This window comes from Osmerus mordax, chromosome 1, assembly GCF_038355195.1.
Source record: "Osmerus mordax isolate fOsmMor3 chromosome 1, fOsmMor3.pri, whole genome shotgun sequence".
Classification (NCBI taxonomy): Eukaryota; Metazoa; Chordata; class Actinopteri; order Osmeriformes; family Osmeridae; genus Osmerus; species Osmerus mordax.
The window spans coordinates 6,036,532-6,055,369 of NC_090050.1; the positions used below are offsets into that span (position 1 = coordinate 6,036,532).

The window sequence follows — 18,838 nt, forward strand, 5'->3', positions numbered from 1 at the left end:
CCATTTCTGTCCACTGTGAAGTCTCCAGAGGACCAAATATTTATGAGGTCATGCACACTGGCCACCCACACACACATACATATACACACACACATACATAAACACACCAATACAAACACACACTCCCTCCCCCCATAAACACGCATAGATACACACACACACACACCAGCTGTTCATGCTGGATATGCAGATGTATAATCATGAAGGATTACATCGTTGTATAGAGGGGAGAGAACCCTGACAACCCCTCCTCCCTACTTCCCTCTCTCTACCCTTCTCTCTGGTTTCCATACCCCTCTACTCTTCTCCACTCTTCCCATCCACTCTTCTCCTCCCTACTTCCCTCTCTATTCTTCTCTCCTGTTTTCCTCCTCCACTCTTCCCCTCCTCCCTACTTCCCTCTATCATTCTCTCCTGTTTCTCTCCTCCTCCACTGCCCTCCTCCCTACTTCCCTCTCTCTATCCTTCTCTCCTGTTTCCTTCCTCCTCCACACTCCTCCCTATTTCCTTTTCTCTGGTTTTCAAACTGCCTGTGCTCCAGGGGAGTAGGCAGAATAATCTTTTTGGGTAGGCTTAGAAAAATATGGATAGGCATCTTTTCAGTTTTTGTACTTATTTACTTTGTGATGTGCACCCGGTGCATAATCTTTCGGAGATATTTTAGTTTTTGGATAGGCCTTAGATCAAATTGGCTACGCCCCTGCTGTGCTCTCTTATGTCTATTTTTCATCCCCCTTTTCTACTTCTCTCTTCTATCACCCTGTTCCTCCTTCCACATGGCTTATCTCCTGTTTGTGTACTCAGCCTTGCTCCCTCCTCTCCTTCTCCCTCTCTCTGTTGTCCCCCTCCTCTCTCCGTTCATTTATCCTAACTGAACAACTGCCCCTCTCTCTTCACTGTACTGGCATGATTCCACATCAACTGGCAGATGTCACCTCACACACATGCACACTAATCTCAGCCCATACCAGACCACGCTCACTTCACACACATACACACACACACACACACACACACTAATCTCAGACCAGACCACTCTCACATGTCCTCCACTATACTCTAGAATCTTGCTCCAGCTTTGTTGCCCCTCCCCTCCCCCCACCCAACACACACACACACACCACTTTTCCTTTAGTCACCCGTCTCTTTGTATCCCCCTTGAAACTGCAACATGATTTGTCGCTGTCAAGAATGGTACCAGGCTGGCTGACAGCCTGGGAACCCTGCCTAACCTCCTGACCCCAGGGGGCGGGGCCAGGGAGCTGGGTTGTCGGTCACGAGGCACCTGTCCGGCAGGGGTGTTCACATGCCATCTGTGTGGTAGAGAGGAATGGAGGAGTGTATGTGTGTGGCAAAAGTTGGGTTTTCACAAGGGATAAGCATGCTTAGAAACCACTTAATTTATTATTCCAGGTAACTGGGACATTCTCTTTATAGTGAAATATAACAATCCTGATTTCCAGACTTTTACTTTAGTTCTGAAATAGGGCTGGGCGATATGGGTAAACAATTATCACGATAGATATTTATATTTCCATTCGATAACGATAATTAAGACGATAGACCACAGATCCGTAGTAGTAGCAAAATAAGTCTCTTCCTCAACTTTTTCCCTACACTCGGCAATAAAGTTTAGGCAGCGCGGTGTGAGAGAAATGTTTGCGGCCAGGGAGCACATACCTGGGGTCAAGTAACGTAAGCTTTTTAAAACCTTGCTTTTTATCAATACCTTGGTGCAAACTCACACTTTCTGCATGTTCCAATGAGTGATTTTGCTTCAGGTGGTAAAAAAAAGGTTTGTCGTATTACCAGACTTGGTAGCCACCTGTTTACGACACAATTTCCACCTAACATTGCTCTGCTCTTTGTCATATTTCAAAAAGCCAAACCACTTCCAAATAACTGAAGAAAACAAACCCTTTTTATCAATAATTTATTCATTGGAAATTGCTCCCTCGCCATGGCTATCACTGCCACTGTTTTTGGCAACAAGACTCATTTTCCGTGAGTAGGAGAAAAATAGGCAGAGAGAAGATTAGTACAGGGGCTAGGACATAATCACCAGACTTTCTGACTGTGGGAAATTAGCCACACTCCCACACATACACACTTTCACACACTCATACACACTCACACACTCACGTCAGAGCTCCTGTCTGTTTTCCCACAGTCAGAAAAGCCTTGCTCTGAGGAGTGTTTTGTTGTAACGGTCACTCGAAGAGTCACATGATTCCAATGTGCATTTGGATTCGCTCCCTTTCATGCTCCCTTTCATGAATGAAAGCTGTTGCCATGACAAGGTTAGCTTTCTCATGGAGGTTAACTGACAACAACTTCTCCTAGCACATTTCCAACCGCTGAGATATATTTGTATTAGATTTAAATTAGCATGCATTATCACAGTTTTTAAAGGGCGGTCTTTGGTTACATTTCCTACCCCATGTGACCCTGTTGGCTGACCTCTGCTTCCTCTTCCTGTCAGCTATGAAGGCTTCTTCCTGTCGTGCTCCCTGACCCACGGAGGGGTGGAGCTCTGCGCCCCTCAGCACACCAGCAAGCAGGCTGTCAGCAAGCATCTCTTCCACCTGGTGGTGTGGGACCAGAGGTAGGCAAGCCTCAGAGGCCTGCACCAATCACAACACACCTTACACATGGAAAGTTGTGTACACAACGCTTATCCAAGGCACAGATAGGAAGTACATACTGCAGCTGCTGGCTGCCCTTCCAAAGCACGTTCTGTTGCATGCAAAAGGCAAGCATACTAACAGATAGGCGGATGGATGGATGGACGGATGGATGAACAAGCAAAATTACGTTGTGTCCTTGGGCAAGGCACTTCACCCTACTTGCCTCGGGGAGAATGTCCCTGTACTTACTATAAGTCGCTCTGGATAAGAGTGTCTGCTAAATGACTAAATGTAAATGTATATGTAACATGTACATACAGTATATATTAAATGTATCTATATATGGATATAGTAAACTCTATACAACAAACATGTTCATTCAGTATATGTTATATATACATCAACATGTTTTACATTTATAGATCTGTATACATAACAATACCATATACAATATAATAATGTAATGTATTTATTTAGAAGATGGTTTTATTCAAAGAGATGTCCAGTTTTGAACCTGCAACCTCATAATCTGCTGTCTAATGCTGAGCTATAGCTCTTCCCCATGTGACCTAAACTCCTCAAAAAAAGTTCTGAAACATTATTTCGGTCGATTATTCCTCCCCTTCAATAATACCAATTGGTATTGTCGGGGGTTATTTCGCGAGTTATTTCGGTTATTATTGGTTATGTCGCGAGTCTCCCGCTCCTGTCCTACATCTATAAAGTTGAACAATGGATTTTGGTGTTTTAAAAACCCACCTACACTGTATGACTATGTTTAGCCTGTGTTCTGCTCCTCTCTCTCACCAACCGTCTCTGGAGGAGGGGATCCCTCTCTGAATTGCTCCTCCCAAGGTTTCTTCCATTTTTCTCCTGTTGAGAGTTTTTTGGGAGTTTTTCCTTGTCTTCCTTGAGGGTTTAGGTTGGTTGAGGGGCAGTTCTATGGGCATATGTGAAGCCCTCTGTGACATGCTTGCGTGTAAAAAGGGCTATACAAATAAATTTGATTTGATTTATTGTATTTGACATCGTTGGAAAGCCTGATTAGTCACCTTTACAACGAGGTACAACTTGTAAGGATCGTGCAATCGTGGAACGAGCAACACAGCTAACCGTGTGGGTAGCGGCCAAAAAAAATGTGCTAAAATCCCCTGCAGTATTCTTCTGTTGGTATTCACTATCGTTTTGAGTTATTGCAACTAGCTGCTCGCTGGTCTCCCAGCATGTGCAACCCGCCCTCTTCAGAGGATTCAGAACGCAGCGGCCCGCCTGGTCTACAATCTACCCAGACGCTCCCATGTTACCCCGCTCCTCATCTCTCTCCACTGGCTACCTATCATGGCCCGTATCAGATTCAAGACCCTGGTATTGACCTTCCGAGCAGTGAACGGGACTGCACCCGTCTACATCAAGTGTCTCCTGCAGCCTTACACCCCCACCCGTCACCTACGGTCTTCTTCAGACAACCGCCTGGTGGTCCCACCGCTCAAGACCGCCCGGTCCCAACACAAGCTCTTCTCCTGTCTGGCCCCCCAGTGGTGGAATCAACTCCCCACCTCCATCAGAGATACTGACTGTCTCTCCACCTTCAAGAAAAGGCTCAAGACTCACTTGTTCCGGGAGTACAACGGTACTTAGGAATGGTTCGCTTGACCCGATGTCAGTTTCCTCAAGGATCACAATGACTCTTGCTTAGAGACTTGTTGCTCTTGTGGTTAGTGGTAATTGTTTTAAATTTTTGTTCTCGCTGTGATATATAGTTTTTACTACTGTTGCTTGCTTTTTTCCACAGGTACACTTGCACTTATAGCGGTTCATGTTGTTAAATTGTAACTTGTTTAACTACATGCTCTTATGGTTCTTCCCTTTGGCACTTACTTTGGTTGTTCACAATGTGTGCTTCATGTTTTGGCTACTCGCGATGTTTTTTTGGCTATCTTGTTGTTATGATCAGTGACCTATGCACTTTGTAAAGCTCTCTCTTGGAAGTCGCTTTGGATAAAAGCGTCTGCTAAATGAATACATGTAAATGTAATGTAAATGAGTTGCTTGGTGGATTGGATGATTTGCACTCTGTCACAGTAATAAGGAAAAAACAACACATATTGGCCATTTTTACACTTTATTCATTTTACACTGTCAGGGACCTCAGTAGCATGTGGAAGAGCCATACGCAGCCACAACAGCTTGGAACCTCCTCCTCATGCTGGTCACCAGCCTGGTCACACACTGCTGTGGGATGGCCTCCCATTCCTCAACCAGGATTTGTCGCAAATCAGCCAACATGTTTGCGTTGGTCACTCTGGCACGTACAGCAGGCCCAAGCTGATCCTACTTGAAGCTCAAAATGAGAGTGAATACCAACAGAAGAATATTGAAGGGGATTTTGGCAATTTCTGGGGGCCCTTACCCACACGGTACCCACAGTTGTACCTCGTTGTAAAGGTGACTAATCAGGCTTTCCAAAGATATAAAATACAATACCAATTGGTATTACTGAAGAGCAGGAATAATCGACCGATATAACATCTCTCTATATACATTGTTTTCAGACACTATGTAATACCTCAATATTGGATTTAACTGTACATTAAAAGGTCACAATGATGAGTACATTAGTGAATGTTGGCAGTCTCGTTTTCCTGTCAGATTTTCCTACACACCACCCTTATCAGCCTTGCATCACTCATTCCTATCCTCCTTTCCTCCCCTTCTTCTCCTTTTTCCTCCTCCTTTTCTCCCCTCCCTCTTTCCTCTTCTCCTTTCCTCCCCTCCCTCTTTCCCTCCCAAGAATATGCTTCCCAGTTCAGATCAACCAGTTGCCGCGGGAGACCCAGCTGACTGTGACCCTGTATGCCAGCGCGCTGCCACCACCTGGAGGGGCGGAGGAGAAGGGCAAGCAGCGCCGCAGCATCGAGGCCCTGGGCTGGGTCACCATGCCCCTCTTCAACTTCAGACAGTGAGTCAGCAGGACCAGATAGCTAGCAAAAGGCTAACGGACAAGTTATTTACAGTGCAATAAGATACGACACTAGGATTATGCTCATTTCGTCAAAACATACTTCTCTCACTGTAGTGGGACTAATGGCTGACACAAAGAAAAAGTACCAAATTGACATGCATAGCACTTAGATAACTGTTGACATAAATAAACTTAGCATAATCACATGATCCCTGACCCTGCAAAAACAGACATTCCAGCTTCTGTTGGAAGGAACAGTTGCAGGGGACTGGTACCATGTAGCTAGCTGGCTAGCCCATGAAGGAACAGTTGCAGGGGACTGGTACCATGTAGCTAGCTGGTTAGCCCATGAAGGAACAGTTGCAGGGGACTGGTACCAAGTAGCTAGCTGGCTAGCACATGAAGGAACAGTTGCAGGGGACTGGTACCATGTAGCTAGCTGGCTAGCACATGAAGGAACAGTTGCAGGGGACTGGTACCAAGTAGCTAGCTGGCTAGCACATGAAGGAACAGTCGCAGGGGACTGGTACCATATAGCTAGCTGGCTAGCACATGAAGGAACAGTCGCAGGGAATACAGTTACATTTCCAAAACGCTAAACAGCACCCCCAGTCGATTGCATTTTCATTTTCATGTCACAACGTGTTAGCCTGGCGCTGCCCTCCTACGTACTTCCGCTCAATTTTTATTTTGCTTCTGTACTAGGTTTGGGCTTGAGGTACGTAAGTCAGATGTCTTCGGTTAATTACTCTACCTGTCCAATCAGCGAACAGAGGGAGTGGCTGAGAACGATGACGTTGATGTCGTGCGCTAGTTTGTGTTGTAGTTCCGGAATGGCGGCAGAGAAAGATGCGAGTGAAGCCATTCGGTCCGTTGTGGCAATGCTGCCGAATATCCAGAAGTTAAAGCCGGAGCAAGAACAATTTTTGATCCCCATGGGGTTCGTTTGATTTTCAAGCTCGCTCCATTAGTCGTGAAAGAGTTGGCTAAGGCGAACACTAGCGATTGGTTATGGCAGATCTAGAGTGGCTCTGGGCAGATCCAATAGTTTTAAACTTCAACAGAGTACCCGCCTTCAAGGAAGTTAATGCTTGTCAATGGAGCGAGCCCAGACTCTCTGTACAAATGAAATGTACGAGAGTCTGGATAGGACCAGGCTAACAACGTGTTGCAGTGCTTCATGAATTATTTTATCTGTCAAACTCGCCCATCAAAGTCAGTGGGTGGGGCTAACGCCAAGAACTTCAATAAGTTCCTCTGCTTTATTCGCTACATGCTCTGGATCAGCAGGTCCTGCTTCCACATCCTCAGCTGAGTCTAAAATGTCTCTCACGAACTCTCTAGAAAGTTCATGAAGATCCTCCATCGTCTCTATCCAGGCACTCTACTTCAGACCAACGCAATGGATCAGACTAGATTCACGTTAGCCCCACCCACTGACTTTGATGGGCGAGTTTGACAGATAAAATAATTCATGAAGCACTGCAACACATTGTGACATGAAAATGAAAATGCAATAGACTGGGGGCGCTGTTTAGCGTTTTGTATATGTAAATGTATTGCATTTGAATATTGTCCACACAGTGTTACAGGACCATGAAATACTTAACTAAATAGTGAAATAATATATGTATTTTACATAAAATGAATTGGTATTTTAATGAATTCATGACACATTTAATAACACATTTATGTATTCAATTCCTATTTTATTTAATTAATTACACATTTAAGTAATTATTCAATGGTGTATTTATTTCATTCATTTTGGCACTTTTAGTCCTCCATATCTAACTAGACAACATTCCCAATCAGGGTGAACACTCAAATTATCTTACAGTTTTTCCCCATTGCTTTGGCTCATTTCACAAAACAGAAATGACATTCTCAAAACAACACGTGCAAACCTCCAAACCACTGGGCAGTTGTTCACAAACGATTGGAATTTTTCATTCCTTTAATCAAATTGCAATTGTATTAGCACATCCTCGTAAATGACAAGTGCAATTGCCTACAGTTTGCACACATTTCAAATGATTTAGCACATCTTTGAAATGGTTAAGTACAATTGCCTTCAGTTAGGCCAATTACTAATTGAATATATCTTGCTGGTCTAAACTTCTCAGTCAAGTGGTTATTCGCTGCAAAACATATTGGCATAATTTCCTTGTATACATCATCACCTGCACAATAGTTCACTCCACTGTCAAAATCATTCAGGCACATAATACCATGAAAAACATCATGGTATATACTGTAATATGGATCTCTTGGATCAACTGGTTACAGTCATTGTCAGGTGCAACTAGAACTTTACTAAACAAGGGGACACATCCGATCACCAATCACACAGTAAGTTTAGTTAGCTTACAGGAGCTATCCAGGAGTATAAATGCTTCCATCAAATATATAGAGCTTGTCCCAGGCCAGCTCGGGGGCAACATCACCATGTGTGCTGCCTTTTTAGAGAATGGTGTAGTCACCCACATTCCCAGTCTTGGCCCATACAATACCCAGAAGCACCTGGTGTTCTTGGACCACCTGCACTCCGATCTTATCCCTCTACATGAGAGCGGTTTGGTAGGGCCTCACTTGCTTACATTTGTCATTGTGTGGGACAATGTAAGCTTCCACCGTGGCCCACTCATCAGGGTTCACTGCCCATCCAAGAATGCTTATGGTGCTCATCACCTTACTCCCCATTCCTCAATCCTATCGAGGAGTTTTTTTCTGCATGTAGGTGGAGGGTCTATGAGCATTGGGCTCAAAACCAGAGGTCCCTGCTCCAGGCAATGGATGCTGCTTGTGATCATGTCACAGCAGATCAGTGTAGGGGATGGTTGCGGCATGCACAATGATTCTTCTCCTGTTGCATCGCAAGGGAGAACATCAGATGTAATGTCGATGAAATCTGTGGCCAGACAGACAGGAGCGTGAGGATGAGCAGGAAAGTGAGGACGACAACTAGTGAAACTCCAGCTTTGCTTTACTTTCTTACTGTATGTGTTGGTAGTGTAGGTTATACATAATGTTAGTTTTGATGTGCTTATTGTATGACATTATATTGTGCTGTACACATTTCATGTTACAGTAACCACAATGTATGGCAATTACAGTAACAATTTCCAAAGCAGTGTGAGTGCAGTATGTGATGTGAAACCTTGTAGGCTACTTTGAATTACTGTAATCTTTTTTCTGTTAGATACACATTTACATTTTAAATTTATTCATTTACCAGACACTTTTATCCAAAGCGACTTCCAAGAGAGAACTTTACAAAAGTGCATAAGGTCAATGATCATAAACAATGAGGTAGCCCCAAAAACATTGTGGGTAGCCAAAACATGAAGCATACATTGTGAAAAGCAAATAAGTGCCAATGGGAAGAAACATAGTTCTTGAAGGTGGAGGTGGGGAGGTGATTCCACCATTGGGCGGCCAGACAGGAGAAGAGCTTGGGTTGGGAGCGGGCACTCTTGAGAGGTGGGACCACCAGACGGTTGTCAGAAGAAGACCGTAGGTGGTGGGTGGGGGTGTAAGGCTGAAGGAGAGACTTGATGTTGTCGGGTGCAGTCCCATTCACCACTCGGAAGGTCAGTACCAGGGTCTTGAATCTGATACGGGCCGTGATGGGAAGCCAGTGGAGGGAGATGAGGAGCGGGGTAACATGGGAGCGTCTGGGTAGATTGAAGACACATAGTATTCTGGAAAGAAAACATCTACTACAGTAACTGTAGCACAGTGCACATGAGGGATATTTTTAAGGTCCACTGCCATACTGACAAAACATCTAATCATTTTGACCTGCAGTGTTTACACAATGCCAAAGGGACTTTTCATTTTGGGGTCACTGACTATTTGTATGAGAAAAGGATTTAGTTTTGACTGATGAGTTGTCTGTTTTAGGAGAAAGATGACCCTTTGCAGGTGTGCCATGGTGTTTTGCTGAACCATCTAGGTTATTTTGGCAAATGTATTTAAAGCTTTGAGAATGTCCACTTTTTTCTCGAGAGATGGGCCAAATCAATCGAGAAGGAACTTTTCATGTTGGGGGCACTGACTATTTATATGAGAAAATGATTTGGTTTTGAAGCATGAGTTAACTGTTTTGGGTGAGATATGACCTTTTGAAGGTGATCTATGTATTTGTGCTGAACCATATAGGCTATTTTGTCAAATGCACTTAGAGCTTTGAGAATGTCATTTCTGTTTCAAGAATTGAGCCAAAGCAATGGAGAAAAACTGTAACTACAGACCATAGCATTACACATATCAAAACAGAACGAACACAACAATAGAACTCCAAACAATGCTAACTAAGCTAATGCCCTTCATAGCTTTTCAGGATGCGGCGGGGCATTCTGGGTACCAAGAATTCACTCCATTCTACACCAAAAACGTCAGGGAGGACTGCTTTTTGTAGATACAAGCCTGCTGAAGATAGCCAGAATCTCGGATTTCTTTAACCAAGCCTGTTTCATATGTCATTTGCCTGAGAAAGCGACTTCCATCAGCCAGGCTATTCGAAAACCATTCAAACAGGTTGACAGCAGTGGGTTTTTTGGAACTACAGCGAGCTACTTGAACCACGTGATCACGTGTCAGCGAGACCAAAGCGTGTCGCAACTCTCTTTTTGGCTCTGGTTAACCCCTACGATACTAGCCAAGCCTACTGTATAAATGAATGGATGAATGAATGAACGAACGATCCAACGAAACAATATTACACTCGAAGGAAATGTGGGAATTAGGTTAAAGGCCATATTGCAGGTTAAACACCACTGTTGATTAATGAGTACATGAAGCACTCAAGATATGTATATCATTTAAAATATCTTCAAATGGTGTCTCCAAATGGTGTTAAAGACCAGTTTTTGTAGTTTTTGGTGTTAGCATTAGCATATTAGCGCAATTTGGTGATGACGTCACGTTGGGGAGTCGTGGAGGAGTAGCCTCAGCCTAGTACTAGAACCCTTGAAGATGAGCTGTAATATTATACAAATGATAACAATTGAGGTGTTATAAAAAAAAAAAAAAATGTTACATAAAACATTTACACTATTTCTGCTGAATGAAACACTTTCTGTTATGTACTGTATTGCAGCTCCATCCCAAGATCTCTACAGACCATGCAGCTAATCTAATGCTCAACACTTGACCATGGGGGCTTATTACTTGAAAGAGGAATTAATTACTGCGTCGTCTCAGTTACACTATCAGGGCTTGGAAATACTGTGACTTGCTAAAGTAGGCAAATGGCTAGTAGAACATAACATTTCTTAATAATTTCAGTCAATAAAACAGCTGCAAGACCCAGTGAAATGTTATATACAGCTAGCAAACTAATGTTAGCTAGCATCGCTAACGACATTGGCTTCGGTAGGCTTCCTCAGTATTTGCAAGCTGGCCAGTGCAAGTAACATGGCTTTTTATTTTGTTTGAGTTTTAACTTGTCCAGTGGGGCAAGTAAATTTCTCTTCCACTTTCCCTACAAAAAAATCCACTTTGTTAGCTCTAGTTCAGATAAGTAGACTAGTACTACCGGTAAACCTATCTAGATCTAGAAATAGAAGACCTCATGCTAGCTATGGGCTAGCTATGGGCTAACTTGCCAGTCCCGCCTGTAAAATCCCTCCAAGATCATCCCTGATTAAATCTTTTCCCCGACGTTGTAAACACATTTCCGATTAGATGTCCCACGTTTTGATGATTCTAACAGAGCCCATATTAGACATTCTCTGGTACTAGCCAAGTGTTTATTTCTAATTGATTTCAAGGGTCTCAAAGTGGCTTTAAAAAAAAGTATTAATTTGTATTCAGTTTACAAATAATCCGTTTTCACATTTTGCAAACATAAGAATGTAAACAAATAAAATAAAAATAAGTAACAAGGTGACAGACTTAAAAAAATAATTAAAAAACATTGACAGCAAGAGTTCTTAATTGAATAGTTTTGAGTAGATATCCATTATTAAAATACCTTTTTTATTTGTTAACTATTTAAGAGACTCAAAGTACATGTCAGTTTCAATTCGGAATAGTTTAAAACATGGGGTCGATTTGGAAAACTTTGCTTTGTGAATATGGAACTCACCTAATAAAATAAATAGGTTAACAATATTACACAAATTGCTATCTGTACATTCAAAATAAGTAATAATATGTTTCCATTCAAGTGAGATTGTATGTGTCGTTTTAGATACAATATAATCTTCAAAACTTTTCCAGAATGTAATACAGAATGAACATCCATAAAAAAGATGGGTTAACGATTCTTTAGGAAGCATTTTCTAATTTGCTTATTAGTACATTTGCTGCTCATAATATCAATACCGTTTATATAAAGAGTAAAATTTAATCCAGAAACTTCATTTTGTTTTTTATAACCTTTCATTAATTCTAATATGCCATTAGGTATAGATTTGAAAACCGAGCTATATTCTTTAAACGTTATCGGGAATGCCTTCTCTCTGAGAAAGGATTCATATTTAAGTAATTGGCCATTACAATCAAAAAGGTCTTTTAAGAAGATAATATCTCTATCAATCCAATTCTGCAGATAGAGTGACTTGTTCCTCCTAGTGATGCATTCATTATTCCATAAAATAGATTTGTGTGGAGAAAAGTTGTGAGAATGACACAGCTTCCAAGCCAAAAGAGCTTGTTGATAAAATTGTGATAGTTTTAACGGCAATCTTGTAATACTGTAGTTACATTTCAATACAAATTTAAGACCTCCTATACTGCGAAAAATGTTATTGGGGATAAAGTACCATAAAGACGCCGGTGCTCTCAGACATTCCTTCAACCATTTCATCTTAAAGGTGTAATTCAAGTCCCAAAAGTTCAGAAGTTCAAATCCTCCTTCATCCTTAGAACCAGAGAGCACCGCTTTTTTTAAATGATGGTGTCTGTTTTTCCATACGAAGTTCGTAAACATGGTATTTATGTCTTTGCATGCTGAATCATGAACATTGAGAGAAAGTGCAGGGTAGACAAATCTTGAAATCCCTTCTGCTTTAGTCAAAAGAATCCTTCCCAAAATAGAAATGTCTCTTTGAAGCCATAAATTCAGTATTGTTTTAGTCTTCTTCAATTTAGATGAAAAATTAAGCTGTTGACATTCCATGTGGTCCTTGCAGATATGAATACCTAAATATTTAACACATTTCTTAACAGGTATATTATTAATTTTTCCCTCTTCAGTCTGATACAAACATAAAATTTCACATTTAGATTTGTTAAGTGTTAAACCCGAAGCAGCTGAAAATTGGTCAATTAGGGTTATAGCATATTCAATCTGATGTTTGTCACTCAAAAAGAGAGCTGTATCATCCGCTAGTTGAGTTAATCTAATTTCCTTACCAAAAATGGACAAACCTTTAATGATAGGATTATGTTGAATATTACAGGAAATCCTTTTGTGGTGTTTGTATATAATATCACAGAGCTGTCAATATTTTTATAAAGGATTTCTACTGCAGATATAAAATGTTGTCCGAAATCAAAAAAGTAAAGTTTTGAGTAAAAAGTTCTACCGTATCAAATGCTTTATAAAAGTCAAGAAATACTACCAGTGCATCAGTATTGATATTATCAGAATAGTCCAACAGGTCAAGAACAAGTCTTATATTAGAGCTAATGTGACGGTTAGACATAAAACCTGTTTGTGTTTCATTTATTATCTAATGAAGACCTGTTTTTAACAGTTTAGTCAATATTTAGGAGTGTAATAGGTCTCCAATATTTTCGATCATTAAGTGATCTTTATCAGGTTTAGGGAGAAGACATGCTTCATAGTTGTGGCCATTTCCTTTTTTAAAGTGCATTCCTTGAATAAATCAAATAGAAGGGTTTCAATGTTTTCCCAAAAATGCAAATAAAATTCGACTGAAAGCCCATCAATACCCGGAGATTTCCCTTTTTTCATTGAACTAACAGCCTCTGAGATTTCTGCATTAGTAATGGGACGTTCGCATTTCATCTTAAAATGTTCAGATATAGTTGGTGTAAATTCTTTAACTGACTCAATAAATCTATCACAATCACTAAATTGAATATTTGACTTGTATATATTGCTACAAAATGTACCAACATATCTTGAAATTTCTAAAGAATTAGAGGTGATGTTATCATTAATTTTAAGTGTAGTTAAATTATTTCTCTTGCGATTTCGCTTCTCTAACGCAAAGAAATAACTCAAATTTCTTTCCCCTTGTTCCAGCCATTTTGCTCGGGACCTTACAAATGCCCCTTTAGCCATTTCAATATACATATTATCTATTTCCTCTTTAAATTTTTTCATTGCCGTTTCTTCTTCCACTGAAAGATTACCCTTATTCATTGACGCATTTAATTTATCCATAATACTGATTTCTTTGGCTATGTTATTTTCTTTTATTACTTCACTTCGTTTTTATTGCCATTTCTCAGATTTTAAACTTGAAATATTCCCATTTTTGTATGTGATTCATTCCGTTATTACCAAATATGCTTTTTGCTGTTTCTTTGACTAAATCACAAAACTCATAGTCTTTTGATAAGTTATTATTTAGTTTCCAATAACCACGTATATTACCCCTCTGTTGTTTTGTTCCTGCTAAATGGATTGAAATTAATTTGTGATCAGAAAGTGGGGCATAACTATTTGATCGATCCTAGATTGTAAGGATCCACTGACGTTGCTCCAGGTGAATTTGTTAATGTCAGGGTTTAAAAATCGTCAAACATCTATAATTGACAGTTGTTCACAAATATATTCAGTACTTTTGAATCTTGAACATGGGATTGATTTTACAGGTACTCTATCTACAAGATCATCTGGAGCATCATTATAATCCCCTCCAATAATAAAGTGTGCATCCTTATATTTGTTTTTAAAGGTGTCAAGTTTCATACAAAGTTGTGAAAACCTTATTTTGGCCAGAGCTGAATTGTTATAATCAATTGCAAACTATAAAGAAGGAATTGTCTAATTTGAAAACCAGGATTATCCATCTACCCTAATTTGAGATCACTGATTCAACTATATCTCCTTTAAACTTGTTAAGAAGAATGGCGACACCACTGATTGTTGAGAGGCATGAGAAAAATAACATTGATCGCCCCATTGTGCTTTCCAAAACTTCACATCACTTCCCACCGAATGAGTCTCTTGAAAAAATATCAAATCAGCATTCTTTCGTCTACTGAACAAAAACATTGATTTCCTTTTGGTGCTGTCACGGATACCTCTGACATTAAAATATATTATTTTTAAGGAACTAAAATGGAAGTCTGTCATAATGAAAGAAAAGAATACGTTTGAACTGGATGTCTGTAAGGTTATAGGGACTAGTTAAAGAAAAAAACACTCTGAGATAGAAAATATCAGAGATTAGCTTATCGCCAAGTAGAAAGTTCTGAACACGAGTACATTTTTACATTACATTTAGCAGACGCTCTTATCCAGAGCGACTTACAGTAAGTACAGGGACATTCCCCCGAGGCAAGTAGGGTGAAGTGCCTTGCCCAAGGACACAACATCAGTTGGCATGACCGGGAATCAAACTGGCAACCTTCGGATTACTAGCCCGATTCCCTCACCGCTCAGCCACCTGACTCCCTAAATTACCTACCTACATTAACTCCTGAAATTCTTATTTTAGCTATTGGAGTGAACATATTGCTCTTTTAATTTTATACAGGGAGAGCGAATTAACCCATTAAGCTTGGGTATATTTATAAGTTTACCTCACATTAAGAGAAGTTTAACAAGTCATGCGGTGTGTCTCACACCGTTAATGATGACAACAGGAGCCTGCCATTTAGTTTTCTTTCCGTCAGCGCGCGCTTGCTGCACAAGAGGTCACAGTTTATTTCTGCACTCTCTCTCCTGTTGGGTTAAATCCTCAGCCATCCGGAGGTTCTTCTTCTTGATGACGTCAGCGTTGAAAGAAGCTCTCCATATTTTGAATCTAAAGGTGCGCATAGTGAACTGAATGATGATGGGACGACCGCTTTTATCCTCTCTTGGGCGTCCAACCCTGTGCACGGTATCCACCATGAATCCAAGCTTGCTTTTTTCCTCTGGGATGAGTTCAGCGATTATCTCCAGCACCTCCTTCCTCACATCCTTGTTGCTGCTTTCGGGAAGATTCAGAAGATGAAGATTCCATCTTCTACTGTACCTCTCCGACTCTTCTTGTTTCTCCCACAGGATTGTCATCTGGTCACTCATCTTCTTCACTGTGTCATCAGTCCCTTTCCACTGGATTTCCAGCCCTTTCACATTGTCCTGCACTCTAGCAATCTCAGCTGTATTTTTCATTACGATTTCTTCAAACTTAAAAAAACGGTCATTCAAGCCATTAATGGCTTTTAGGATGTCGGCATTTGATACCGTTACATCTTCTTTCATGCAGATCTTCTTGGGATTTGGGCTTTTCAAGGGCGTATCAGGTATAGGTGTACATAAACCGGGAAACAAATTTTCATCAGCTATGCATTGTGGGGGAAAGATTGCTGAGCGGTTAGGGAGTCGGGCTATTAATCAGAAGGTTGTTGGTTCCATTCCCGGCCGTGCAAAATTACGTTGTGTCTTTGGGCAAGGCACTTCACCCTACTTGGCCCGGGGAGAATGTCAGTTGCTCTGGATAAGAGCGTCTGCTAAATGACTAAATGTAAATGTAAGAAGACTCATTGCAAAAAAGTAGCTACTTTTTCGTATTATCTTACAGAATCCGATATTCTGACTATCTTCAGCAGGCTCGTATCTACAAAAAGCAGTCCTCCCTGACGTTTTTGGTGTAAAATGGAGTGAAATACAACATTGTGAACACACTCACTGCCAGTGAGTGACCCGAGTCTGACTGAGGCTCACATCAAAACAGTGTAACTGGGGCCAAGACATGACTGCCGCCTAAGACTATGCGGGCGACGCATTCTCACTCAAATTTCAAGACTTTCGTGACCCAAATCAAAATTATGATTCGACAGATCAATGGGGAATCGCTTTCTCTCTTAATGGTTGTCCTCCTCAACCTTTTTGCTGCAGAACTCACCAAGATGAAAGTACTAACTTCACCGAAACAGAGGAAAAAATGACTAAAAAATGTAAATGTAAAAAAGCTAGCTAGCTACTTTAAAATCGGTTAAATAGACAAAGCCTAATGAGTGGCACATAACGTTAAGTAACATGGCATTTTATTTTGTTTGAGGTTTACCTTGTCCAGCGGGACAAGTACATTTCTCTTCCACTTGCCTTACAAAAAAATCCACTTGTCCTGGACAAGCAGACAAGCCTTAATATCGAGCCCTGAAATAGGACTTGTTAAACACGTTTTTTTATTCATCAGCCCACTTACAATTGACTACGTTAATATTTTTATTTTATTTATATTTGTTGTACTTGATGCAAGTTGAATCTAATCTAGATAGCAATAGCACCAGCAACTGATCAATTTAAGACGAGGAGTTTGGTAAATAGAACAGAATATACAAGGCAACCAATTGCATTCAATATTTTTTTTTATTATAAAATATGTCCAGTGAGAGGGTCAAGTTTGTTTTTAGTGAGTGGACCTGCAATTCCTGCCGAGCGTTGAGAGCTAGCTGGACGATAGGGGACCCCTTAATCTGCAATTCATTGTTGCTAGCTCTAATCAGATGTACTAGGCTAATAAGTGAAAACTAACTTTGTATGCTAACGAACACCAATAACTAGAACTAATTTGACAGACTATAAACCAACTGACTTCTGGTTATGATACACGTGCTCTCTAGCTAGCTTCAGTAAAGTGTTACTTACGTTAGATACTAGACCTACAGTCTAGCTTTAACTGCATTTAGAATCTAACAAGCTATAATCTTACGATAAACGTTATCTAAAGATGGCTATATTTACATTTACATTTATTCATTTAGCAGACGCTTTTATCCAAAGCGACTTCCAAGAGAGAGCTTTACAAAGTGCATAGGTCACTGATCATAACAACGAGATAGCCACAAAACATTGCGAGTAGCCAAAACATGAAGCACACATTGTGAACAACCAAAGTAAGTGCCAAAGGGAAGAACCATAAGAGCATGTAGTTAAACAAGTTACAATTAAACAACATGAACCGCTATAAGTGCAAGTGTACCTGTGAAAAACAAACAACAACAAAAAACAGGCAACAATAATAAAAAAACAATATATCACAGCGAGTACAAACCATTTTAAATCAGTTACCACTAACCACAAGAGCAACAAGTCTCTGAGCAAGAGTCATTGTGATCCTTGAGGAAACTAACATCGGGTCAAGCAAACCATTCCTAAGTACCGTTGTACTCCCGGAACAAGTGCGTCTTGAGCCTTTTCTTGAAGGTGGAGAGACAGTCAGTGTCTCTGATGGAGGTGGGGAGTTGATTCCACCACTGGGGGGCCAGACAGGAGAATAGCTTGTGTTGGGACCGGGCGGACTTGAGCGGTGGGACCACCAGGCGGTTGTCTGAAGAAGACCGTAGGTGACGGGTGGGGGTGTAAGGCTGCAGGAGAGACTTAATGTAGACGGGTGCAGTCCCGTTCACTGCTCGGAAGGTCAATACCAGGGTCTTGAATCTGATACGGGCCATGATAGGTAGCCAGTGGAGAGAGATGAGGAGCGGGGTAACATGGGAGCGTCTGGGTAATATATATAATATATAATATATACTATATAAAATACTACTAATAACAATTGATATGTGGTAGTAGAAATATGGAAAAATTCTGGATTTTCATCAATTTACCAGCTAACTTGCTTCGGAGACACTGAAAATGAATGGGGTTGAACGGTGGAAAATACAATGTTTGGAACTATAGGTCGCATATGACACGTATTACTTCCGCATTCCTGGATAACAATGGGAGTCTATGGAAGTGTTGCAACTCTCTTTTTCTATGGCTCTGGTTCGAATGGCGATGTCAAGAAGAGCAGTGGGAAAATATAGTTGTGAAATGAGGCCGCGTCCGTGTGTTTTTGTCCACACGACCATATAGAGCTACAATTATATCTAAAACGAACCTACAAAGCGCTCGGTTACATTACCGAAGTTGAATTAGCCAATGTCGTTAGCGATGCTAGCATTAGTTTGCTAACATTTCACTAGGTCTAGCAGCTGTTTGATTTACTGAAATAATTATGAAATGTTATGTTCTACTAGCCATTTGCAAGTCACTGTAGGCTATTTCCAAGCCCTGATAGTGTAACTGACACAGTAGAAATAATTCCTCTTTCAAGTAATAAGC

At 40.8% G+C, this 18,838-nt stretch overlaps 1 protein-coding gene across 3 annotated transcripts in view; it reads left to right on the plus strand.

The window, feature by feature from the left end:
• Nucleotides 1-18,838, plus strand: part of pik3c2b (phosphatidylinositol-4-phosphate 3-kinase, catalytic subunit type 2 beta) — a 103,623-nt gene that overhangs the window by 31,935 nt on the left and 52,850 nt on the right. For all 3 annotated transcript variants that reach the window (XR_010877788.1, XR_010877790.1, XM_067246430.1), the window contains exons 12-13: nt 2,483-2,605; nt 5,419-5,586. Coding sequence is in view for 1 of the 3 variants with exons in the window: in XM_067246430.1 (XP_067102531.1) it covers nt 2,483-2,605; nt 5,419-5,586 (291 nt within the window). In the remaining 2 variants the exon portion in view is untranslated. The remainder of the gene's footprint in view (nt 1-2,482; nt 2,606-5,418; nt 5,587-18,838) is intronic.